At 39.2% G+C, this 27,406-nt stretch overlaps 1 protein-coding gene across 1 annotated transcript in view; it reads right to left on the minus strand.

Moving 5' to 3' along the window:
• Nucleotides 1-2,673: 2,673 nt before the first annotated feature.
• Nucleotides 2,674-27,406, minus strand: part of kcnq1.1 (potassium voltage-gated channel, KQT-like subfamily, member 1.1) — a 36,352-nt gene continuing 11,619 nt past the window's right edge. Inside the window, exons 3-17 of the mRNA XM_069165631.1 lie at nucleotides 25,660-25,786; nucleotides 25,060-25,138; nucleotides 24,139-24,235; nucleotides 20,148-20,273; nucleotides 17,619-17,729; nucleotides 16,679-16,774; nucleotides 16,371-16,487; nucleotides 14,492-14,630; nucleotides 10,930-10,986; nucleotides 9,540-9,669; nucleotides 6,427-6,502; nucleotides 4,683-4,777; nucleotides 4,500-4,546; nucleotides 4,330-4,391; nucleotides 2,674-3,466 (exon numbers count right to left, since the gene is read on the minus strand). Of these exons, the coding sequence (XP_069021732.1) occupies nucleotides 3,305-3,466; nucleotides 4,330-4,391; nucleotides 4,500-4,546; nucleotides 4,683-4,777; nucleotides 6,427-6,502; nucleotides 9,540-9,669; nucleotides 10,930-10,986; nucleotides 14,492-14,630; nucleotides 16,371-16,487; nucleotides 16,679-16,774; nucleotides 17,619-17,729; nucleotides 20,148-20,273; nucleotides 24,139-24,235; nucleotides 25,060-25,138; nucleotides 25,660-25,786 (1,521 nt within the window). The 3' untranslated portion in view covers nucleotides 2,674-3,304. The remainder of the gene's footprint in view (nucleotides 3,467-4,329; nucleotides 4,392-4,499; nucleotides 4,547-4,682; nucleotides 4,778-6,426; nucleotides 6,503-9,539; nucleotides 9,670-10,929; nucleotides 10,987-14,491; nucleotides 14,631-16,370; nucleotides 16,488-16,678; nucleotides 16,775-17,618; nucleotides 17,730-20,147; nucleotides 20,274-24,138; nucleotides 24,236-25,059; nucleotides 25,139-25,659; nucleotides 25,787-27,406) is intronic.

Below are 27,406 nucleotides of genomic sequence, written 5' to 3' on the forward strand. Positions count from 1 at the left end.
AGTTTTTCAGTTTGATATAATAGGAGAAACTTCTAATTATGGTCAAGGCTTCTTAGTTTACAGAACAGCATCCTAATTTTAGTCACAATGACTCAATGTTGAACAAAATGAGTCATAACAGTTCAAAATGTTGCAGCATATCAGTAGTCCTACATGTAAAACCACTTATTTACAAACAAAATAATAGTTTTCTCAATGGGACAGCAGAAATCTTTCTAATCCCACTTTCTCAAACATTTTATCAGTCTTTATGTTAAATACTATATTTTGAACTGCAGTTTTGAGTCTACGAAAGCAAACAAAAACTGACCTCATCGTAAAAGTGAGGAGAACTTTATCCAAAAGCTATTCTGCGATAACTTGCTGTCATAAAAATGGGATTTTATGAGCTGCAGCCACCAGTGAACAGATTTAAAAAGTTATTGTTTTTTCGATGTGACTGCAGTCTTGTGAGAAAGCACATCTTTGGTTTTATGCTGACTCTGTGGCCACCTAAGACGGGTTAATAATGAGCGTCTCTGAAGTCGCAGAAAAATCAATTCAAGTTGCAAGTCTAGCAATCGAAAGGAGAAATTTGCTGGAGAGTAATTGCATTTTCTGGAGATATTTCATAATCACAATGATAAGGAATGTGCTGTCAGGCTTAAAATTATACCCATTAATATGAACTGTAATTGCCAAATTAGCCTATTAGAGAGACCAAATCCCACAGAAGTGTATTCACAAACCTCAGTATCTGGGTTTTTTTTCACATCAGAAGAAATTTCAAGAGGCCATCTGGCCGGAGAGCAGGACAATGGTCACAAAGCAGAGTGTGCCGTGTGTTTCACCTGCAAATGAGGCCATGGAGCTCTTCCACCCCCCAGGTCTCCCCTCAGCTTTATTATCTTTGCACTTTGTCCCCTTTCATAGTCAAAGTGACTATTATCATTGACATGTGCCCAAAGCAATCCCACTAATGTTTACTCTTACTTTGGCACAGGTTTACTTGTGTGTTTGTCACCATTGCAAGCGGGAGGGAGGGGGGGGGGGGTGAGGGGTGATGTTACATTTACATTTATAAACAGAAAAAGAAAAGAGCAAATAATCACATTTGAAATGCCTCAATGACAAAAACAGCTATAATACCTTCACTAATATTGAATGATCACTGCGGTGTCGTTAGTAAGAGCTTCTTTCACTGACGATGTACTGAGCAGCTTGTAGTGCACATCTTCAAGGGAATTAAATTCTGGTAGTGGGTGGAGAAAATTGGGAACTCATGGGACCCCAATGGACCCATGGGATAGTTTGATTATTGATTTTTGTTTTTGTTTTTGTGACTGTTAATTCCAAAAAGAAATCCACTTGAACGAAATGTACGATCATCTGTTTCTAATTCAGAAATGAGCAGCGAAACTTTAGTAATAAACCCCAATGTTCACAGAAGCGACAGTAAAGTAAAACCTTTGCTGTAAATTTTACCACTCAGTGATGGAAATCTGCATAAATGTGGTTTCTTCTGATCAGGAGTGGAAGATGGTTCATGAGAAAATTGAGACAAAGATTTGATACTTCCAAGTTCATAAATGAGCAGTTTCCTTAATTAATTAATCTCTTAATCTACAAATATTTATAGATTCAGAAATGCACAGACTTCAAACATTAAAGTGAAACAAACCAAAAATCTTCTTTGTGCAGCTTTTTTGTATTTAAACTCGATGATTCAGCAAACAACATCATAAACATGTTTTGGCTTTGATGCAAATATTCTTTTTGATTTTGATTTTTCCCTATTTGACCAAATTAGCATTTCAGTGTTTCTTTTTCTTAAGTTTACATGCATCTGTAAACTTTTTTTTTTTTTTAATGTCTCTTGTCTTGTCGAAGCAGCTATAAAAGGCAATTCTCTTTCGTTGTTGTTTTGGGTGGAATGATCCTTTTTTTTGTTGTTGTTTGAGTGTTTATGATGGTAACACTGACTACCTCTTCCTATACTTCAAATAACACCAATTAGAGGAAAAAACAACAACTTGGAAACCTCCACCCACTGCCCGTAATGAAAGTCTCACCTCACCCACCTCCTGGTCGGCACAAAGGCCGGCCGCCCTGAGCACACTTTAGGAGGGTGCAGCCCATTGTTGTGGACACCAGAGGCAGATGGTCATTTGGGCCTTTTCACCACATGGCCACTTGTGTGAAGGAATGCCTGGACGCCCCACGGATGGCCAGCGGGAAAAAGGTCACCATCTGCTGGCCAAAGGTCACCTGTGAAAAGAGCAGGGTATTAGCCATGCTTTGGGCTATTTCCATAAAAGTCCGCGAAGACAGGACACAGTGCCTCCCACCCCCCAAACCCTTCCCCTCACAGAGTTAAAGGAAATTCTGTTGCCAACATGAACGAAGCACGATTCTTCAGGAACCTTGAAAAGCAAAGCATCCATGTGATTAACAACTTATGAACAAACATTCGCTTTAAAAATACACTATTTAAATTTGTTTTATTTTTACTTTCTTTCAGTGTATTGCAAAAAGAAAAAGAAAATCATATTGATACTGAACTATTCAGCTCATTTGTTTTAGTCAGAGATTCCCCTCTGGGCACCAGATATAATACAACAGTGAGTGAATGCCTCATTTGGTTATGTGAAGTAACTTATTATTCCCAAGAAGAGCACATCACAGAGACTTGAGAATAATTACCACAATCGTTTTATTGTTATAGAAGAATATTACTAAACATTTACAAAAAGAGAAACAAAATGAAAACATGGAGAAAAAAAAAAAGCATTTGGGAGCTTTTATATGAAATATTCAAATGTAAGGCCTCCAGAAAAAAACAGGAATTTCACATGTGCAGAAACTCGTGACCACATTTTATGCACACGTGAAATGTGGTTTTGGAGCATCTTCATAGTGTTATTTGTGAAGCCAATGTAGATTCCCATGTGAAAACTTTTCCACATATTTCCCCCATGCTATCATATGTTGCAACATGTGTCATACATGTGATTTACATTTGTTCATTGTGGAAAACACGGGAAACTAATGTGTTTTTTTCAGTAAGGGGACCCTATATGATTACAGTTATGACAACTTACTGTAATTCCAGAATATTATAGGTAATAAAATCATGGTGACGATTGTGGTTACAGTGTTTTTGGCATTAACCTGAATAAAGGAACGTAATCTCAACGGCATTTTGCAGTGTTGCATTGTTGTTTCCTTATCATATACGTCTCCATCCGATAGATAGATAGATAGATAGATAGATAGATAGATAGATAGATAGATAGATAGATAGATAGATAGATAGATAGATTCATCAGAGCTCATCCTGACTGGCTGAGAACAGCTCGTCGTAGCTTTGCAGGCTGTCCTGGCAGGGTTGGACGTCTCCGCCTTCACTCCCACCTACATCCCTCTGGTTCAGCAGGAAGGCGAGGGACTCTGCGATGCGGTTCAGAGTCTGGTCCATGCGTGTTATCTATGAGATCAAATGGTCACAAATCAAAGCATCCACAACGATAACTAGTGCCATCACTGACAGTTTTTTACATATTCAAACTAAATTAAGCATGTTTACTTAAAAAGAGGAGACTGTTATTTAATTACCTCCCGTGTGACAAATCTTTAACCTGTGCCATATGGTTTTACAGTTGGACTGTGCATGGTTTATTATAGTAACATCGAACATAATTACATTCTATGGAAATTAAAGTGAGCTTGATCAAGACACAGCAGAGCTTTCACGGTGATGATAATGGGCTCTAACACCTTCACAACCATTACGTTTTCTTCTTCATTTGATGACAAATAAAACAGAAAAAGTCCGTCTCGCTCTCTAAATTTATTCCTCGACAAGAAATAAACTGCATTTGATAATTTTATACATAGTTGGAAATGTATGAATACACTTGAGGAGGGAATTGCGGGTGGCTGTGAATTAACATTTCTGTTTTTCTTTGTTGAGACGCATCTTTAAAAGAAATGAAAGGAAAAGGTTTCTCTTTCTGTACTGCAGAACTGGCACAAGCTCTTAAAGTTTTATATTTGAATCGACAGTACCGGGGCCCCGCGTGTATGCACACACATATTTCATATTACATCATGGTAAACAAAGCCAGTTAAACAGTTGCTGCATTATTCCCAAACGCAGTTTATTTTGATAAGTTACTGTCGCTGTCCTCTTGAGACAAAGCTTAGGAGCTGCACTTTTATAGAATTTAAAATTATGAGTACAATAAAAACAAAACCAGATATAAACATTAGACGTTTCCCTTTACAACTAAAAGAAACACTAAAAAGGCGAGGGAGTCTGGTTTTCCACTGAAGTTGCACAAATCCCACCTTGTCGTCCATCCTGCTGAGTCTGGAGCCGACGGAGTTGCTGCCTTTGTCTTTGGCTCGGTCTTCAGCGGTAAGTAGTTAAGTAAGTAATAAGACAGGAGGATTAGGTCTGTGGTTTGTACCGTAGTAACTGTAATGTGTTTGGAGAGAGCAGTGGAGTGAGTCATTACCTGAACTGGTCTGGAACAAAGTTATCTTCCCCAAAGACTGGTCCAGTCTGAGCCAAACAATGGGAGGCTCAAGTCAGAAGAACAGTTTCACACTCTGCTGCCCCGCCCCCCTCCCTCCCCTCCCCCGCCCCTCCCATCCACCCACTGTTTACAAGTTCAGCATCTGCAATTTAGATAGTTTACCTTCTCTGAAGCTCCTTGATTCGCACCATGAGGTTCACGTGACCGTGGGAGTATTGTTCAATCACGTCTCGCACGTCATACGGCTTACGAGCTTGCTACAACAGAAAAAAAAAAAAAAAAGTTTCGTTAAATTATATCTCTATTACGGGCATTTTGTTCGGCATAAAACCTTTATTTATCGCTCCTACATTTTTGAGCTTTGTTTTCAGAAAATAAAGTTGTACCAGGTTGTGTTTTTTTTGTCATTCTCCAGCCTATGCTGCTGCTTTTGGTGTACGTTTGCAGGGGTGATGAGGTTTAGTGCCCAGACAGAAAATGATATGTACAATAATTTGTATTTACTTAATAACATACACGGCTGCAAATACTGCAGCTGCTGCAACAAACTGTGAATAAATGATATCCTCATTGTACTGGTGGCCCTGATAGTTCAATAGTTAAATCTTGTTGTGACAATTTATTTTTTAATTATATCAACTTTATTTCTGAGAAATAATGTTTTGTTCATAATTTTGGCATGGAGGACAGGTCTAAGTACGACAATAATAATAACAACCTCGGCCACTGTTGCCATGGAAAAGAAGCTAGCCAGGCACAAATAAGAGTGGAGGGAAATTTGTTGCTACATTTGAGAACAAAACAAAAGTGTCATCACATTCAACCGAAAAGTCAAAAGTGATTCGAAACTGATTTAAGCTGCAGTTTAAATCATCTTTAGCTTCCTCCCACCTTTAATGGCAAGTCACACAATTTTACGCTCCTTGGGATTTGTCTTACTTTGAAGTGTTTATGTCCACAGGCTTGAGCCTTTGATAGTTTAAATAAGAGAGTTATATAATGAGCCGAGAGATGTTTTAACTCTGTTTAAGCGACCTTTTCTGTCTCTGCTGGTGTAGAGACGTCAGAGGCGTTACGTCTGTTTCGTGCGTTATCTCAGGAACGCTTTTGGGGAATTTCTTTCAAATTTGGCACAAATGTTCACTTGGACTCAAGAATGAACTCGTTTGATTTTTTTGGTAGCTAAAGGTCAAAGGTCACTGTGACCTAACAACTATCTCATTGTTTTGAATGCGATATCCCAGTAATGCCTTGTGTGAATTTGCTCAAATATGGTACAAACATCCACTTGGACTTTTCTCATTATACAACGGCATAAGTTGGGAAGGGGAGGGGGGAGATCGTGAACATATTTTACATTTGGGTAGATACTGAATTGGTGACTGTCATGGCAACAACTTTGTGTTCTATTAAAATCAGCTCTACTGGTGAAATTACTTCATAGTCACTACGTATATTATATGAGTCTGGACAGACATAGATGTAGATTTCAGTGGTTGGCGGAGACAAACTACTGGGAGGCAATAGTTCTTTTTTTGTGTTCTGTTAGGATGCTCCTGAACGCTTCATTTGTAAAGTCTGCTGAACTTACTCACTGTGACCACCGCTGTTTACCCAATCTCTGCTGTTGTGTTTGTGTTTGCTTGTTGGAAAAGTGAAATCAGATGATAAATAACTACATAATTTCACGTGTACAGTACTTACTTAATAGTAAATCAATTCCAGGTTAGTTGGCTCACTGCAATGTTAACAATCAAAAACTGTTTAGTTAGTAAAAAAAAAAAAAAAAACGGCCTGTAGTCATAGATAGGTTAGTCAATTTCAAGTGTAAAGACAAATAAACATCAATGATTCTCCAATGTAATGTATGAAAAAGCTATTTTCAATAAATCAGTGTAAGAATTACCTGAAAATTTCTCTTGGCCACAAAATAACGCATTTTCTGGATCACCCGGATGGCTTTCCGGTGTGATTCTGTCAATCTGTGAAAACAAAGGAGTTTTATATAAATGTATTTTTGTTACTTTGGTATATCCCCTTAGAAAAAGGTGATAAAACCGTGTGTGGCTGAAAGTACATATAAAACAGATTTGATTAAAAACTGACATATGAAGATCAAGGCTGGTGTTCTGCTTTGGACCCCCCCCCCCCCCCCCTCCCTGTCTTGAATGAAGCAGGTATCGTTGTGAAACTATAAAAAGATGGTTGACATGGCCTTCATACCCAAAACTCTTACCAGTTGTGTGAAAAATATAAAGTGCACGGCATTGATTACTGTTCAGTGCACATCAAAAGCTTCTCTCTCTGCACTTGTCTTCCTTTGAATGTGATCAAGGTGAGTCACAGGAAGAACAAAGGCAGATGAATTCGTGGGTCTGCATATTTCTCTGAAAATCACGAGCACAAAGCACAAAGTGACTGCGGGGCATTTAGCCTCTATTATTTTGATGTGGGAATTATTAAACAGCTATTATTTATCAGGGCTCATTACCCTAGAAAGGAAGTGAATGAGTGAGAGAGGTGGGGAAGCAGCGAGCTCTTCGTGAAGCCTAGCTGATATACAAGGTCTGCATGAGGCTCATAATGGAGTTTTCACAGGCATCGCAATGGGCTAATTTTCTAAGGCGGGTTTCGTAACATTTTGTCAAATTACCACTATGAAATGTCAATAAAGTGCTCCGTTAGCTATTATAGAAATCCATTTTCCATCATAAAAGGATTACGATATAACCAGAAACCAGACAGTGAGGCACTCTTCTTTCAATTCGAATGGCAGATTTGGACTTTTACTGAAAGTGAAGTTTGAACAGTGAAATTATTACTTCTCTGCATTATCGTCTTCCATGAATGAACATTGTGATGAGAACTTCTTAAACTCACTTTAAGGTTATAATCCTTAAAAAACAATTCAACATTTTTGGTAATGGAGCTAATTAGCCTCGCAGATATGAGAGTCAGTTAAATGTGAGACTGGAGCTCTGGGAGGAATTTGCTTAGCTTAGCACAAAGAATAAAATGAGGGAAAGAGCTCAAGATTCCAGCTACTGGTACATCTAAAGCTTACTCATTTGCATGCAACATGTTAAATACTTTCAATTTTTCCTTTTTGTAAAAACAACAGCTTGCAGTTTTACAGCGGTTTATTAGCTGTACTATTTTTTCTTGGAGTCGGTACGTTAGGCTCTTACTGAATGTTATGATATAACAGTGGTCGTGAACTCATTTAACTTTTTATAAGAAAATGACTACTGTTGCACTATTCCTCTAAGATTTTCATGGTCGAACCCAACTTTAGATTCTATTTATGGTATTTCTTTTAGTAAGAGGCGGTAATTGCCATCGTTAATGATGGAGTCTGCCTTTTTTTTTACCATTAGTATTCAAATCGCGTACTTATCCACAAAGGATTTACAGGGAATTACGCATGCACGTCCCGAGTGTGTTGCAGATGACAAAAGCTTTTGATCATGAGATCATTATTAGTGTATCAGACAACACGTAGAGCGCCTTCTTTAGTCTTTTCTTAATTGGACAACAAGATGAGATGAATTGAGTTATTTAAAAAGAAACTTTGGGAGAGGGTGGACATTGTAAGGATTATACCTGAAGTTGGATCAAAGGATTTGTTTTGGAGCTGTAAACTCTTAAGTTTGGTTTATGTCAATGTGCTGCAAACGGTATACATGTATGTATAAATATACTTCTTTTACTTGGTGGTTTCCTAACTTGTCGATAAATGAAGGCCATTTTATTACCATTAGTGTTTTACATTACTGAATCTTTCATGCAATTCTTCAGAAAGTTGCATTTATAATCAGCGTTGGGGCAAACACTTTTATCACTGCCCTTCGCTCCCCTTTTGTAAGCTCTGACTATTTCAGTAATTACCAGATATGCGTGTCCAGACTTAATTAAAGCACATAATTAAAACCTCAGTCACTGTCAAGGGAAGACATTTTGTCTTGGTTTCGTTGAATTAATACAATAACTTTTGCAGCTATCTTTTTGTTATCTCTCGCTAATGGTCAGCATGCTTCGTGACAAGAACATAAACAAATTGTGAAAAAGATGAACAAAATTTCAAGGAAGCTGTAAACTTTTACCACCATCTGCCGAATGGCTTTCATCCCCAAATGTTTACTTTCACTTTAAAGATTTTGTCTGCTGTGTGACTGCACCTGTCACTTTTGTCTGTTGGTGACAAATGTGTGGGAGTTTTGTTGAAACTCACAATTATCTGCAATTTACCAAAACATACTGCACTGCGATGTCGATACCCCCGGCTGCTGCAGAAATGTGACTTCTGTTCCATATCAAAAATCTTTATGCTGCAAAATCTGGAACAGCGACCTAATTGAGAATTTCTCCGTTCTTGTGAAAAAAAATAAAAAAAATAAAATCAATTTGAAATGTTATCTGCTGCAATTACCCTGAAAACAAAGGACAAACCTGTTTAAAAAAAAAAAAAAAAAAAAAAAAGCAGCACATTTTTCAAGGTGATTTGATTCTGCGTTCTCTCGTGGTGTGTAACACAAGCAGTAGTATCTTGGTTGGTTCAATTTAGCATGGGATTTGATGTGGCGTTGCTCTGAGAGCAGCTGGTTACGTATTTTGGAGTCAGCAGAGCACAGAGTGATCTTTGCCAACGACGCTGCTGCATGCAATTCCCACCCCGCATCATTACCCCACCGTTTAGAAAGTAAGTCCCATGGGTCAAAACTGTCGCTCCATTTGTTTCACTTACTGTGCACTTACATTACACTGCAGTTACTTAACACTCATTTCCTCATATCAGTCCCAGTCTCTAGCTGTGCAAGTGCCTCAGCAAGCGCAAGTGATTTCCCCTAATAGAGAATCATTGCGCAGTGGGGGCACGAGCCCTCTGGGGTTTGGCATATTACAAAGGTTAATTACAAATAGCAAAAAAAAAAAAAAAAAAAAAAAAAATACATGCGAACCTTGCGTGCTCATTAAAATACACACATATATGCAGCATCTGTGCAACGGCGGTAAACTCACTGTGACACGGTGGTGGCAGGAGCCAGATCACTGTCCCGCTCCGACTCCAGCTCCAGGTCGTCCGCGAAGCTGCAGTTCCTGCGGAGGGGGGCGGGGGGGTGCACGTCCAAAAGGCCAGGGTTTCCTCTCGCTGCACGTTCGCACACAGACACACACGTTGAACTTTAGTTATCAGCATGTCTGTCGAGTGACACTGCAGATAAAGTGTTGCCGCCTCTGTTCTGTAGCGCACAGCTTTGGACTCGGGTCGAATGCACAGACCGCATAGCGAAGACGGCGCCGGCCAAATTCCGAACTCGAGGCTTCATAACGGCCGCTCGCAAACCAACGGGTGACGTCACTGTACCAATGTTGCGTATATGATGTCCAACAGGTAATGAGAGAGAGAGAGAGAGAGAAAAAAAAATGTGCCTCTATATTGCGAAGGCCCACGAAAAGTCACACCTACAGGAAATAGTTGAAATAAAGAAAAGTGCATGCTTTTGGGGAAGGCCAACTCATTGCGGGAACATTATGACCTCATTTGGCTTGTGATCCCGCCTGTACTGTACACAGCTGTTCTTGGATTATCATATATTGGAAAATGGAGAAGAGGGGTAACGGCTTTTTAGATAAATGAGTAACAGATGATTTACGTTACAAGCTTCTAGTGCTGTAACCTGTGCTTTTTGCCACATGAATTTAGGAGAAAATGGTTTTTGGTTTCTTGTTTTTGGCTTCAGGACTGCTTCGTCTTTCCCTGTGGAGGTCACATGTTTAATGGGGGAAATTCCTAAATCTATTAAATTGTACTTGTGAGAGATTTTAGTGTGTGCAAAGTACATCTGTTTCTCTTTGATGAAAGTAAGATCTTACAACACCAAAACTAGTCATTTGAGTAAAATAGTTAAACAGAAATTCAAAACAAATTAATAAATAAAAATCTGTTCGGAGCAATGTTTACAGAGTTGTTGTGAAAGACTGAATAAGAAACCCATTAATTATCCAAATCTGCCGCTGCAGTGTTTTGACACTACACCAGTTAGACAAGTGTGATACAACAGGTTCATGATTTTGATGTATGAAAATACAAATTGTGTGAAATGATATCGCCGGACTTTAAATTTGAATGGCCTTAATTGGTACTGTCGACCAGGACTGATATAACATGACATGCCCTGACAGGCAGTTTGATATTTCTCAATAACAGAGCACAGAAAACCGCTTCGCCATTAGTGGTAATGACATACCAGAGAAATGCTTACATTTTTAGTCCTCCGAGTCCCAGGCAGCTATCAACACTTCAAACTGTATTTAGAGCTACACTGACCTGTGTGATGCAATTATTCACTACAACAACAAAAAAAAAGTACAAAGTAACATAAAAACAATTATCAACACACGACGTTACCTGGAGGTGCTGAGCTGAACTGAAGGGAAGACAGAGACGTCCATGACTGCTGACGATCTGAAGAACGAGCAACACAAACATGACCCGAAGGGCGTAAATGACTAACTAATTACTCCTAAACTTAAGGCGCTCAGAATTCTATTTAACTTTCATTAGTCGTGTAATTAAGAAAACAACACCGCTTCTCACAACATCATGGTGCTCTGATTAAGAAAAACGTGTTGTTATATAGTGGAGAGAGGACTAGTAAGTGTACAGAGGACGTGTGCGAGGCGTGGACACAAACAGCAGCTTCACCACTTCCTCCCAGACTCCTGTCGAACCAGGTGAACAGACAAAACACCGAGACGGGAGAAAAGACACATGCGAGGAAATAGGCTGTTAAGTAGGATGATTAGAGCAGAACCAGATTAAAAAATGTTTAAAAAAAAAAAAAAAACCAGCTGTGAAATGGGAAAAGAAATCACGACTGTTAATGAACTGAGAAGCTGGTGGAAAAATAAATCTTCTCATTAGCATCTACTTGAGAGAAATTTTAAACACAATACCCAACACAATATAGAAGTACTTAATAAGTAAAACTCTTGCAAATTAAACTAGAGTCATAACTATACTTAAATATTAAAGTGAAAGTAAAAAAAACGGGGTCCGATCAAAAGTTGTTGCTTCTGTGCGGGAATCGAAACCTTTCCTTAGTAAGTATTCAACGGTTCATCGGTCAATCAACATTAGCACCTGTGACCACTGGTACACGAGCATTTACTATTTCACCGTGGACTTGAGCAGAGACGGCACGTCAAAGTTTGAGTGAAACTCGGCAGCAGCTGATCTGCAATCACCAGTTTTCTTGGACTAAAATGTCCTTCGTGGATTCTCATTTCAGCTGTTCGTCACATATGTCTATACGATCTGTATCTTGACCATGTCATTTATACATTGTTTATTGACTTTTGCTCTGTTTTGATTGGGTTGTTTTAAGGGGGAATCATATGTTTTTAAGTGTGAAATTGCATAAAAATGACAAATAAACAACATCTAAAATCAGCAACACAGACTCTGGTAATGCTTCAGAAAATCTACTGCAATGAAATACTCGCGCCGCAAATTCGTCCCCTCGGGTCAGACCGTCAACACCGAGGTCTACTGTGACGTTTTGAGACGAGAAAACATCCGGCACAAACGACCTACGCTGTCACGCAAATGGCGATTGGGTTCTCCAGCGTGACAACGCGCCATCTCAGCGCATTGAGCACGTGCGACAACACAATCTTCCCTCCGAACCACCCATTCTTGCTGATTTTGGCTTCTTTCTGTTCCCCAAACAAATCGGACACAGACGTGTGCTCTCTGCTAAGGGCCATTTTGAAAGCACAAATTACTGGCACACCACTGGTCACCAAAATACGTGTAACACAAAATGCTGATGTTACATTACTGTGCTGAGCTCCATTCCCCCGCAACAAGGACCAGTCATTTTTGATCACACCTCATATACGTGTGGTGGCGTGACTGATTATGACTGTATATATATATATATATATATATATATATATATTATGTAACCTAATAATCTCTTAATGAAATACAAGCAAAGATCTCTGCAATCGACAATTTGCAGCAAAGACAAACCTACAGACCTATTTAAGCCCGAAAGAGACGGAGTTATGTTCTCGGAAATCCATTTAGACGACTCTGTAAGCAGCCGAGCGCTCGAGCCGCCGCCAGCGTGCGCATCCAGTCAATAAAAGCACACACCAGATGGCAATGTGGCAATTAAGTAGCATGATTCAGAGTTAAAAGCAGCGTGCTGTAGACGCTAGATGTGCGGTGCGACCAGCAGCATTAATTTTGCTTTAAATCAAAGACGTCAATTCTCGGTGAACAACGATGTCCACAGGCACGCATGCGTCCGTACAGCTCGGTGAGTTAAAATGCTGCCGAGAACGAAACGCACAGTTACATGTTGGTAGCAGCTCGGCAGCCAGTCACCCATCAAAGCAGCTTTTCACGTAACCAGCTGGTGTACAAGAAAACCGTTCCATAACGAGGCACTACAAAGAGTATGATCCAATGAGGTGATTACATATTACAAAGGTGCGAAAAGTGTCTATATTTATCCCTTTCTGAGAGCAAACAGTCTGTTCCCTCCGGCACCTCAGTCTGTTCACCTACATTGAACACCATGTCCATTAATGCCCCTGCACGCAGCATTGATAATCACAATGAACATTATTCATTGTATTCATACAATTCTTTTTCAAAAGGTGTACTCGAGGTGGAGAAAAACTGTAAAGGACACATTTAGGAAAAAAAAGAGTGAACATGGAAAATGAACTGACAGGAAAAAAAATGAATAAGGCAGTTGCAGAGATGATATTGAATTGATGAATGCTTGTTACATCAGCAACAGTTCTCGAGTTATGGTCTGACGCAAACAGTTTATTCATATTCTTATTATTAGTCTGTGAGAAGAACTGTCAAAAGGCATGCATCCATCCATCCGTCCATCCATCCATCCATCCATCCATCCATCCATCAGCATGTTAAGGTTAAACATCATTCTTAAACTGGAGAAGTGAAATCTCTGACCTGTTGGTGGCACTGTAGGTGAAAAGTCACAAAATGACTCAAATTGATCAGAATTCTTCCTCTGGGGACCATGAATGTTTGTCAAAACCTTCATGGCAATCCATCCAATATTTGCGGAGACATTTTAGTCAGGACCAAAGTGACCCTTACAGAAAAGACACGAGTTTTCCCCCAGGAACACATGTGAATCACATGCATGACACATGTTTACCACATGTTGCAATATATGATAACATGGGGAAAAGATGTGAAAAAGGCTTCATAAGTTTCATACGTTACACCATGAAAATGTTCCAAACTACATGTCTCATGTGGTCAAGAGTTTTTGCAGATGTGAAATTCATGTGTTTTTCCTGTAAAGGGGATGCACCGACAGGAATTAATATTCTGTTGCTTTTGTTTTGTTTTCCTTTGTCCAATACTCGTATCTCTAATCCAGCTCTTTCTAAAAACGGCATCAAACTTCAAATTAACTGATGAAACTGGAAGGATACGGTATCGATTTGAATTGCTTCTTTATATCACTCTCAGTTGTCCATTATTGATTCCTGCCTTTTGTGTGGAGTTTTGTAAATTCAGCAGAGCATTATTGGGACGTCATACTCATGAATGCAACCTCATGTATTATTGCTGCAATGTGCTAATCTATCTTTAATGTTTGGACTTCGTCTTTTTCCGCCTTCTGTGCCCACAAACCCCCATCTCAAGTTCAAATCCAATATCTTCTGTTTCCTGTATTATTGATGAATATTTGATTTGCAGCCGGGGCAGCACTGAGTAAGTGATGTCTTTTCTCGTGCATCTTGAGTGACATTGTGAGTGTTAATTCAGATTTTAATAGAACCATGCGCGTGATTTTCCAAAAACATTCAAGCCACAGAAGAAGCGTACTTTCACACTGACTGAAGTACTAGAACTCAACCCACTTTATCCGAGATAATTGTACTGTGTGGTTTTTCTCCTGTTTTGGTACCTGTGCCCACGGTGCTGTAAACATCTGAACCCATCTCCCTCCTGCTGTCAAACACGGAGTCGTAGGTGTTGCTGGGAATTGTGGGAGAAGTGGCACCGTTGTCCTTGTCAGTGCTCTTAAACCTCTTCCTCATCTTCGCCTGCCCCAAAAAAAAAAAAAAAAAAAAAAATCTCAGCTCAACAAAGTGTTTGTATGAAACTTTAGTGACACAAAAAGAAAATCGTGTTTATCTTGTATTTTAAATATTATATTTTTGTGGTTTTATTAATACTGGCAATCTTTCACTCTTGACACAAAACAAACACGTAGAAATGGTTGGAAAATGCAGACATACTTTGCAGATACTCATCAGCTTACAAGCTTTTTATAAATGCAGCTGAAACACTTTGCAACGATGGTAAGAGGTTCACCTTGGTCACGACATTGTACGTTACAACATTTAATGTACGAGTTGTCCCTCATGTTGTTTTCTATTATTGTTGCTGATGATGAATGCATGACCATTTAAAAATGATGAGGGTCTAAAAGGAGCAGCTTTGAAATCCTGCTACAGTGTCAAGTCAGTAAAATTACCATTTTATATTGATATATTTTCATATTGTACAATGCTGTTATGACACACAACTTTTATTAAAGCCCTAAGTTCGTAGGGTACACATTTGATACATAAACATTTTAAAATGTATGTATTCAGGTGGATACGGTCTGATACCAAAGGAGCAGTGATATTGAATAATTAATATTAATATTAAACTGCTGCTGGCATTTGTCTTAATCTATTGTTTTTCTTTTCTGCCTTAATTTTTTTTTTTCAGTTTTATTTTCCTCAGAATAATACCAAAGATGCCACCTATCAGTTATATCAAGCCTTATCATCAACTTTGATTATTAATCCTTCAAATCTCTACAACAGTAATATGTGGCACAGTTTCAATAATACGAAGTCATTTAACCCTTTGAACCCTATAGGCTGTTTTCAGGGTCATTTTACTACCTTTACTTTTAAGCTCATATCTTGGTCATTATAAGAGGTAACCATTCATGCTGAATCTTTTTTTTTTTTCCAGGACAGTCTAGGCTATCCAAATCATCATCATTTAATTTGATAATACTTAGAGATTTTTCAATATTAGCCTTCATATGAAGGAAAAAAAAACTATTTTGTCTTGAAAAATGTTTATGTTTTTACATTTATCTTACCATAAAATATTCAGTAGAGATATCTCTTTATAATCGTGTAGAGGATATTGCCTAGGATCTGGCAATATCTGAACCATGTTTGTTGGACACTTGATGACTCAACAATTTGAAAAAAAATGTGCATAGTGTCTGACGGAAAATAAGTGTCACGGTTCTGAGGGTTCTTAATTTAGTCCCTCGAGTCAGTCTGAAAGTGGAGTTGTTGTCTTTTTATCTCATCAATTTATTTCTTATTTCATTCTTTCTATGATTTCAAGCTAAACTTACAATTTACTGAACAAAATCTAGCACCACTTTAGAAATGCTATCAACGAATGCAAATACATTACTTTGCTAGTTTATTAGATCAAAATAGTTAAAGAGACTGCAACTTCTGTTGTAAGATACCTCTTTCTATCGTTTTGAATCAATATCAGATTTGCATCAATCAGAGCAGACTGAATATTAGAAACAACTCTGTGAAGCATCAAAACGCCACAGCAAAGCAAACTGCAGGCTTCAAAATGACCATAAACTTAAATCAAAACGGACCTGCACATGTTTACCTTCATGAATTTAGGATTTACAGTATTGCAGGGCAGTTGCTTCAGACTACATTAGTTTCACTTCCGTGTACCTAACAAACTGGAAACCGAGTATGCGAAGCAGCCACAGTGAACTCTGTAAAATGATTACGCACCGATTTCTTGGGCTTGGGGGTGGACAGAGAGGAAGCAGGGATGCTGGATCGCTTTCTCAAAAACATCTTGAATGTGGCAGAATCAAAGTTCTCCACCGCAAAACATCTCCATGATGTCTGGAGGGGCATGAAAACAGCAATATATTGGTCGGACAGGACAAATTTCATGCCGGCACATCTACCATGCAAGAAAAAGAGAATACATGAAAGGGTGGTCTCAATAATAAGACTGGAGCTCAGAGACAACTCCAACCCTCGGCTGTATTGAGGTTGTGTTTGAGTATTTTTTTTATTTTTTGGTCAAATACCTGAATGAGACAGGCAGCTGCAGGGATCTGTCTGTTGAAGTGTTTCTGTCTTTGCTTCTGCTGCACCTTCAGGGCAAAGCCCGAGCCTAAGATTCCCTGTGAACAACAGCACAGCAGCGTTGCTGCTCATTAATTCCGTTTTCACCACACACTTCCATGCAGCAGCAGCATGGAACAGAAATGCACACAAATGTGCGGTTTAAGGCACAAACAGTCTATTATTCACTGTGTTCATAAACAGAAATTAATACATTAAAATGTGAAGATTGAACAACCTTTGCTTAACTAAACGTGAATAATTTGACCTGTTTTAGACGTTTTAAACACATTATTGTGACTACTGAACAAAAGGTAATCCATAAATTGATCCTGGAAATGACACAAAGCCTAATTGTAATGTATGTTTCCAAAATTTTACAAACTTAACCCTAGCTACGTTTCAAAGTTAATGTTGATATTAATCTTCTCTGCAACTCAACTTTGAGGTCCGACAGTCATGTGTGGAGTTACTGGACTCGCTCAGCCTCAACAGTAAACAAAAGAGGTTTAAAATCTAATTTAAATGAATAGACATTCAGTAAAAACAATGTAATGTAATGCTGTGTGCTGCTTTTGATTTTTACCCCACTTAAAGCACAGTATAATGCAAGTTTGTCTTAACACTGTTCAAATTAAATATCTTTTTCAAATCTTTGAAGTCGCCGGTAAAACATTTCAGAGCTGCTTTGATAAATACATTTGTGGTTTACAGGAGAAACATAGATACACTGGAGACTAAATTAGGTAGTTTTTCTTGATGCCTGAAACTCAACGAAACAGAAAAAGGGTTTTCAAACAATTCTGTCACAGATTGCGAGAATTTTAACACAACACTGCGAGCACAAATAAGACAGCTCGCCCTGAAAGATGGCCTTGCACAGGAATTTCTCTTTCCACTTACTGCAGGCAGGGCAAAGAAAGAAATGGCAAACACTGAGAAACACGATGCAATTGTCTTCCCAATCCAGGTTTGTGGCACTATGTCTCCATAGCCAATCGTAGTCACTGTCACCTTGGAGATAAAAAAAAATAAATACACAGCTATTAATACAAGAAGCTATATCTGGCAAACACCCTGCACAGTCAGAGTTTACTGTGTAAAGGAGTCATATGAGGGTGTAGTTAATGTTGAGTAAAAAAGCATGTTGCTGAATACTAACTTCAGTTTGCTAACATGTAGGGATGGAACATGATTTTCAAATATTTGTCATTGAAGTCATTTAATCAGTCACTCAAATATTAAAAAAACAAACAATTGTGTCTATCATTCTTCCCCTTTTCCCCTGTTTTTACCAGCAACTGGTTGTAATGCATTACTACTGCCAGAAGGTGGCGGTAATGAACCTAAAAGCTGTCTGTCAGTCGCCATTAAACAGCATGAGGAGAGGAAGAACCAACTGCGATCGGGCCGGAGTTTTGCCAAAGGCGACTACAGCCGTAAAAAATGTTCTGTGTGGAACTCCTTCAAAAAATTAGATGAAGAGAAGATAAAGCGCAAACTATTTGATTTTTAATGGAATAGTTCTGAGCTAATTTTGGCTGTAATCTCGTAATTTTGCTGTTTGGCACTTAAACTAAAGTACAGCTGAGGGCGATGGAAGTGTTCATTTCACAGGTATTAAATCAAAGTATTGAACAATTCAAAACTGTGACCTTTTGATGGCACTTGATGAGAAGTTTAAGAGAAAAAAGTTAAGCCAAAGTTAAACCAAAGTTATTACAATTCACCCTGAGGGCAGCATGAATGTCTATACCAAATTTCACAATAATCCATCCAATAGTTATCGTGACATTTAATTCCAGACCAAAAATGTGAATGTCATGGTGTCACAAGATGAAGAATCAGGGGATTACCAAAGTCAGCAGAACATCCGTGGTCTTTCAAAAAGTCACGGCCACCCATTAAACACTTATTTCAGTCTAAAGTGACTGACCAACTGATGGATCGGCATTGCCATCCGTCGAGCCGTATATTGCTAGTCTGATTAATAAAAAGCAGTACAAGCCATGCTTTTTTTTTTAAACTGAGTAAAATACTGGAAATGCAACTTGTTTAGTAGTTTTGTTGAGAATTGTTTAAATGCTGTGTCTTTGTACGAGACAGATTTGTGACGTACATGACCAAACAACTTCGAATTGGCTCTTGTTGTTTGTGTTAAATCTGCTTTGAGCCTTTAGCGTCTGAGGCCTCTGTTTTCATAGAAGCTCCAAACACAACTCTGATCTTTTCACCTCTTCCACTCTCACTAACAGCCTCATTCACTGCGAGTACCCAAAACAGATCGAGAGTGCTGGGCGTGAACCCCGTATCGGATAGAAATCACGCTATAAAATGTGTAAATGTAGTAAAAAAAAAAAAAATACTATCATGAATATGAGAAAAGTTGTTGATTCTGCTGGCTGCGTGTGAGTTTTTTTTTTATTTATTTTTATTTATTTTTTTTAAATATCAGAGCCCCTGAAAAAGAGTAGGTGGTGACTTATTGTCCGAAAATAAATTTTCATCCCATATTCTCGACACTACTTGTTTTGCTGCTCGTATTAGCAGCCCACTGGATGTGCCCAAGGGTTTTCACACAACTCCTACTGAAACAACAGTAGTACAGATAAAACAGAGTCTATATCTGACCTTTCACTTGCTCAAACACAGCTTACAACAAAGTCAGTGTTTTCTGTAAAATCTAGATGGGGGGGGGGGGGGGGGGGGGGGGAGTCAAGTCACAATATTTAGAAAATTATCACAATGGGATGTCGGGATCAGGTCTGATTGACACTGATGTCAATGTCTGTATAGATATTATGGAAAACACAGTAGGAAATATTATAGGACACGTGTTTTAATGTTGAGGTATTTAACTATAAAACACACTTCTACTGCTTAAGAAATGCTGATGTAGTGTACAGACTGCAAGATGTGTGATGAAGGAAAAATGGATCATAAAACAGGACAGCTGTTAAGTGAACGCTCTTCAGTATAGAACTGAGACTGAGGCGTCAAAAGCCACCACGCTACAGATGAACAGTAACCTGGATGATGCTAGATTTATAAAAGGAATATGAATAATCTGGTTATGTTTTATATCATATCCTGAACATGATTAAAAACAGGAAAAGAAAAACAATGATGACGCTGGGGGCTCGACACAGAACAGAAGTTGAGTGACGCTGAATAAAAACACACACACACACACACACACACACACACACACACACACACACACACACACACACACACACACACACAGCCGAACAAGCATGTCAAAGGTAACGCTCACGTCAGGCAGACAGTGTGTTCCAGGTCTTAACCCTAAAACTAGTCAGGACAGTCCAAAATGTCCTCACTCCTATGGTTTAAAAACTCCAACTGGTCCTCACACAGATTGTTTTACAAGTACTCAACGGACACGCACACAAATACACAGATACTTACCACACCCCACCACAGAGCATCAGCGTAGTTATCAAACCCGTATTCAACATCTTTCTCTGCCAGGTAGACGAAGTACGATGCGAAGATCAGGCTCAGAAAGCCAATGTACAACGTAGTGATCAGCTCCTGACATACACACACCAACACATTACATATTACAAAGTCAAAAAACAACAAAGAGAACATTTGAAAGAAAATAATACGATTATATAATGAAGCTATGCATGCTATCTGTCGTAATCTGTCCTGATTGCCAAAATGTATTAATATCGGTTTGCCAGTTAACTGTCGTAAGCCTAACGCGGCGGTGTTTAATAATATGACATATGGATGTGAATATTCATGTACATGTGCTGTGTAAATAAAATTATTAAAATAATTTTTTTGAGGATTGGTGCCGTTTGGACTGGCTTTTCTCATTCATGAGCTGAAGGTGAATGCAAAGCTGCATTCTTAATCATAAAACCTGTCATTTTGTCACTCATTCTTTGTTTTGCTGGAGTCTAGATTAAAATGTTCACAATAGTTTTGTCACAAAATGTTCAGGGTTGTCTGTGACTGAGTTAAGAGTTAAATGTCTAGAGGTTTAGTCGAGTAAAAATGACTAACAATAAAAACTTTGCAGTGAAACTTTAGCACAAACGAATTTCTATACCTGTATATACCTTGGGGAGCTATAAAGGAACCATAAGTGGAACTGGGTTGTAACTGAAAGTAAGTTCAGTATCATGTTCCCTTTTGTTCTTTGGAAGTTTGATGTCCCGAGAAGCACCTGTTTTTGCTGCATTTTGCCGGGATATGCACGGAGGTCCCAGTTTCAACTAAATTCAATAATAATCAGTAACCACTGGAGGGCTGTTGATTGAATTCAGATGGGCAGTAAATCATCATAAATTAGTCGGAAATTCAGACAGCTGATCTCTCCAGGTGTATTTAAAATAACCATAAAGCATCTTATTGCAGATTTAATAAGGAGCTGTCTATGGTTCGCTCTCGAGGTCTATTTGGGCTCGCCTCTTATCCTGTCTCCCTTTAATTGGACGAGCGCTTTATGAAAAAGCTCTCTAAGTGCACTCACCTACTACGTGATTTAAACTGTGTTTAACAACTCAGAGTGCAGCAGCACTCGCCACACTAAATTGGACTGAATTCCTGATGAGCGAAATTCTTATTCGTGTCTTGTCCCAAAACTGTCACACTGAGATTTTTCACAGTGCCAAGAGAAGCAGCACCATATGATTGCAAATGAAATATAGGGAATTGTTATGTTTGGCTCCAGTGAAACAAAATACACCCTATCCCTGCATTACTCTAAATAAATACTACTTATGGTCCATTAGTACTCCACATCTCTGTCTGTATTTCTTCATATGGGTACACTTTTCTATCGAGAATGGTTGAACATTTCTGGACATCGACACTGTCGAATAATGTCCCTGCTTTCAACTTATAAATGCCTCATTCTTGGAAATAACATATTTTCAATGCATTTGGGTAGATTTTCCTCGAGTTTCTACCTGAGGTTTAGTCCGTGTGCTGCTGCTGCTGCTTCTGCTGCTGCTGCTACTGCGACTGCGACCTGGCAAACACTCAGGAAGTGCTTTTGCTTCCCATCTGCCAGCGAAGCAGCCAGGAGCAACTGTGCAAATTGTGTTTACAAGCCACAAGCACTAGAATGCTGCTACGCCGTGTGTATTTAAATGCTGTTAGAACACGGAGACTGGATGCTGATTGGAGTGAATGAAACTCCATTGACTCTAAAAAGTCCAGCTGTTAACACAGAGGGTTGGCAGTTTCATGTGTTTGTATAAGAGACAGTTCTGTGGAACAGTAAGGAAATCACCGAAGAACAAATAATGGAGACGCGATTCATCACAGTCCAGCTGCTTGATGGTAATTTGACCTCAACTGCACTACGAGCACACGCTGTATTTTCCTTGTGGCTGTAGGAGTTGTATGGGGCCTTAACCGAGCATACGATTACTGCATAACCAAAATGGCAGCAATGTGAAATGGAATAAAGATAAAACATGAATACAAAGAGAGCAGTTCTCACAGAAAAGGTCCCTCTGTGTAACACAGATCAACTTCTGATGCCTTTAATCAGGACTGACTTTAACCAGACCTCTCCCAGAGTCAATCACACATTCACCCTCCACTCCATCCATGACTTTGTGCGAAGGGTGAACCACATTAAGGTCCATCCTGTGTGTGAGTGGAATTGGACGCTGAAATCCTCAAATAGTCTGCATCATTCAGTGGCGACTTGTTATTCCCCACTACCCCGAACACATGGGAAACAGGTGCTGGATAATCCAAGAGACACAATGTGAATTAAAATCCAATCTTGCAGGCTAAACTGCAGGTTTAGAGCCACATGAAGGAGGGTGACATGATGATTAAAAGGAATAATACAGAAAAAAAAATGCAATATATCAGCTACATAAATTACATACAGTATGTTCTTGAATTTCTGCTTATTTTGTCTGAAATATTGGATACTTTACTGTCTTTAGGCCTTCAAAAATACTTCAAATCAAACAGTCTGAGCAGGAAAAAGCTCTCTTGGGTTGAACTCAACGCTTTAAGGCATTCACCAGCAGATTGCTTTGTTTTAAAGGTTCACAAGCCAAAAAGGTTGGAAACTACTTCCTCTATACTTCTGCTGCATTCAAATGGAACTTGTGAGCTCGTGGTTGCAGCACGGAAAGTCGTGCTCGCCATATGGTTGGAGTTCAAGTGGTAAAAACACAGTTGCTAGGCAACAGCAGCATGGACGGCGACTAGAAGCCACAGAGGCTGACGTTTTAGCGAGCTCACTAACGTATGGCAGGAAGTGCAGAAGGAACAAATGAGGCCGTTGGGGAGATCAACATTTTCCTCAGACGCAGGCTATTACCTAAATTACTGAGACAAACTCTACGTGACTAAAATTACAATTTTTTGGCTTAATATCCAAAGAAAAATTTTACTGCCATATGGCCTCTGTCATTTCTGTACATGTTAGCAAACATGTCACAACTCGTAAACTCAAGGCTTCTAGAAAATTTCTTGTTCCGACGTCGTGAATACCACGAGGGGGTATCACATGGACATGGGGGTCGTTCACATGGACTCTTCTCGTGGACACGGTAAGTCCGACCCCATTTGAAAGCAGCATTCCTTCTCGTGATGAGTTCAAAGTCACGAAATGTGCAGTTCAATTACTGTATAGTAATATGAACCTTTCAATTCATTATTAAAGAAGGCACCATCTCTTACGTAGAACATAGTAATTGCTTGAAGAGGATTTATAAGGAAACAGAACACAACCGGTTACCAAGAAATCCTCATTGCAGTACCAGTTGTGGCAGATGTTTCCTATTCCATGGCAAGTGCTTCCCAAACTTTGCTTGTTATTTTATACCCTCGACCTGAAGTGTGCTCCACAGTCAGTCAGAAATCAGTTTGGGAAAGAGCCCAAATCCTCCCCTGCACCAACACTCCCTTTCTTTACAGCTGAGGTCAGGGTCTGTTGATGAGCAGCCTCTGCTGGGAGCAATACGGCCATCAGCCGAGGCCAATACAGGAAAGCACGCAGTAGGTGGTACTGGATGAGTAACGTCCTTGTCCCCCTCATCACTCTCTCTCGCTCTCTCTCTCTTTTTATGTAGACGTTCAAGACAACTGCTGCAGCCACCGGGGACCATTGCAGCCACCTCTGCGTCTCGGCTGAATAATACCCTGGAGGAAGACACAGCCTCCTCAAGCAGATGAGCCTATAACCTTAAAATATAAAGAAAAAACTTATTCCACAGCGGTGCTTTTCTTGTAGTGCTCTGCTGAATGCTCCTTTAGCTGTATGATGTATTCCCATACGAACACCTTCTCTTCGTATGGTAAGGAGAAATAATACATGAGGAGAGGCTAATAATCCCCAGACGGAAAGCCTGCAGCTTTCTAATAATAATCAGAAGCCCTGTTAGTGGTGTTGGTAGCTGTAATTGTGTACCTGCCGATGGTTGAAGACAACGGAGCCCAGGAGACGCCAGGTTCCTCCCTGCCGGTCAACATGAAGCATACGTAATATCTGTAGGAAGCGAATCCCTCTGGAAAGTAAAAAAATAAAATAAAATAAAATAATGCTGAGAATGTGTGCACACCAAATGCATGTACACACAGTGTTTCTCCCACAAGTAGAGCAGCTCCCTGGTCTGGTTTTCTGCAGCTTGAGGTCGGGGTTTGCCCGTTGTTATTTTGAAGCTTTAACTGCGCGTTTCTTTACAGTTACGTTAACGAGTGTAGTTCATCAACTCCAGTAACGTTCACCTACGTCTACCTTCTGTTGTACTGCGCATCTGCGAGGCGCAGTCACACAGCAGAGCAGAGAAACACAGCAACGTTCAGTGGCAAACAAAAACCAATTCATGAGTGACTCTTATACTGAGCTGAAATGAAACGACTGTGCAGGCACTACGTAAATAAATAGTTACTAGACGTAACTGCAGCTCTACGAATGTGTTCGTATTTTTCTTTCTTTTGTTCCTTTCTCCCAAGACGATGGTAGGGGAAACACTGCACACATAATAAGGCCAAAAGTATGCAGACACCTAATTACGTCAAAATAATGGGCTTTAATCTGCAGCTATAACATCCTTCTGGGGAAGCTTTCAGCGAAATTCCAGTGCCTGGCTGCAGGATGTGCTCCCTCACCACTAACAACCAGCAATAAGGCCTGGCTCACAGTTGAGCAATCAATCCCCAAAAGGTGTTGGATGGGTTTGAGGTCAGAGCTCTGTTTAGATCAGACTTCCACAACAAACTGGGTTTCTGCAGGGAGGCACTGTCATGTTGAAAAAGGGCCGGGTGTACATAACACATCTACATACTTTTGGCCCATATATTCTCAACCTGTATGTACACGGTCTTTTACCTTACAGCTGAGGCGGCAAAGACCTGGCCTTTGGAGCCCACTGTCAGCACAATTATTGAGGCAACAACGACAATAAGATCTGTAATAACAGAGAATGACAGGCTTTAAGTATAAATATAGCATGAGCATGATCGTGAATAATCTATATTGACGTATATTAGTATAGTGAGTAGTCAGTACGAGGAGAGCAGGTGTTGTCCTCTAGATGAAGTTTAGAAAAGTCAAAGAACAAAGTACAAAAGTGGGAAAGTACTCTATTAAGAAATGATCAATGGTTTTTATTTCAAAATTATTCTATTAATCAATGTGGGTGAGAAGGGTTACAAATGACATGAATGCTAATATTCATTGCTGCATATATTTAAAAAAAAAAAAAAAACACCTGGAGGCTCTAATTTTAAGAATAAAAAGCTGAAGGTGGAAAAAATATTGCAGTGACAGTTTTAATTTCATGCCGAATTTGTCTTGGATATCTCATTTTGGGATGAGGCTCGGGGAATATTACAGATATTGTTTAAATACTGTGTGTGGGTGGGGAGTGATACGTCTGTTTGTGTGCCGGTGTGTAGATATTCGCGTGCATGGCGATTGTGTTCCTACCTATAATAGATATTGGCTTCCTGGCAAAGCGCAGTCGGCCCCAGATGCCAACATATTTACTGCGGCAGCCTGCTGACCAAAGGCGGACAAAATATTCCACACCGAAGAACACCACAAGGACGATCTCCTGTTAGACAAGGGACGGAGAAGGACAGGTGGATAAGAAAAACAAAAACATATTGTTGCAGGTTATTCAGTGCAACAATACCTGAACAGCTGCTCAGACTTCAGTGGAGTTTGTTTTAAAACGAGTACGGTTTAATTATTAATGCAATTTTCTTTGTTATGTGCAGCTTCTCTAAGAAACTTGTTGATGTCACCGATTCATTAGAGGTTATTGATTCTCATTCACTATCGGTCACCGTTTAATTTGTACCACATCAATGATTAAATTCTTTGTTTCAGCTTTGTTTCACCAGATGGAGAAAGGGGATTATAAATCCTGACAAATTGTTGGATGGTATTTATCTGTCTATAGTTGATTTTAAAGGGGAACGTTATTGATTTTACTCATTAAAGTCAGTTGAGAGGTCTCGGGAGAATACTACCGCGTATGTGAAATGCATCTTTTTGCCACCAGAAAGACTTGGGGAAGATCTGATCAAATTCTTTTGGACATGTTATCAACTCCGCATGAGGAAGGTCATTTGCATTAAGGTGGCTTAAAGCTAGCTACCAGCATAAAAACAACAACATTTGAAACTAAACTGTCAAATGTTGCATCTTGGGAAATGTAGGTTTTGACAAGGGAGAATAATCTGTGCAAGGAAAAAAAAAAGTAAATATATTTGCAATGATAGATCACAATGCTAAATTGAACTACTTACTTACTAAAAGAAACGGTTAAGAATTTTGGAGAGTTGTTAGTTTAACTTGGTTTAGCACAATGACTGGGAAGAGGTGGGAAAGCACCTTTAATGCCCACTAATTAACATGTCTTGTTTGTTTAAGCCATACAAAACCGCAATGTAAAAGTGACATGTCAGTTACAGAAACGGGCCGTTTTGAGTCCTTATGCTAAGCTAAGCGGCTGTTGACATGAGCTTTATATTTAGCTAAATGACTCCCTCATTTTCTCTTATTTTCCTAATTCTCTTTTTCATTCATGCAACAGTAACTGAAACAAGTCACAAAAGCATGTGGCCGATGCTCAACAGGAGCCTCATACATATAAAGCTGCTCAATTAAAGCCGCTCTGTTTCACTTCCATGTAAGTTTCCTCCTGCGCTCCTTGAGGACAAATGGATTAAAACAAAAATCAATTACAGCACACAATGACACCAACATGTGGAAATTAATGAACTGGTGTGAATGAGAATGCAATTACCTTCCAAATGTCTCTTAATCATTGACAAGCATTTGGAAAAAAAAAAAAAAAAAGCTGTCTGAAACTGAATCAATAGCCTCTCATGGATTTGTAATGGTGACACAATCCTTTTGCAATGAATGATTAGATGGAAAAAAACTGAGGGATTTGGGCAGATGATGTCGTACAGCCGGAGACTTTATCAGCTCATAATTATTGTAGGTGTTTTTCTTCATCAGAGCCAAAGATAAAATGCCAGTGAATGTAGAATAGCATGTTGTAAAATGAAAATTGGACTGATAAATTGTGTTCTTGGAGGCTTATACGTAAAATGATGTTTTTCTTTATTTATTCACAGAAAATGCCTACTTCAAGGTTGAAAAACAAATGGTCTCTCCAAAAAAAAAAAGCAATACATTAACAAACATGAAGGAACAAGAA

The sequence above is a fragment of the Embiotoca jacksoni genome, unplaced genomic scaffold (assembly GCF_022577435.1).
Source record: "Embiotoca jacksoni isolate LCO1_2020_lvr unplaced genomic scaffold, fEmbJac1.0.p SCAF_35, whole genome shotgun sequence".
Classification (NCBI taxonomy): Eukaryota; Metazoa; Chordata; class Actinopteri; family Embiotocidae; genus Embiotoca; species Embiotoca jacksoni.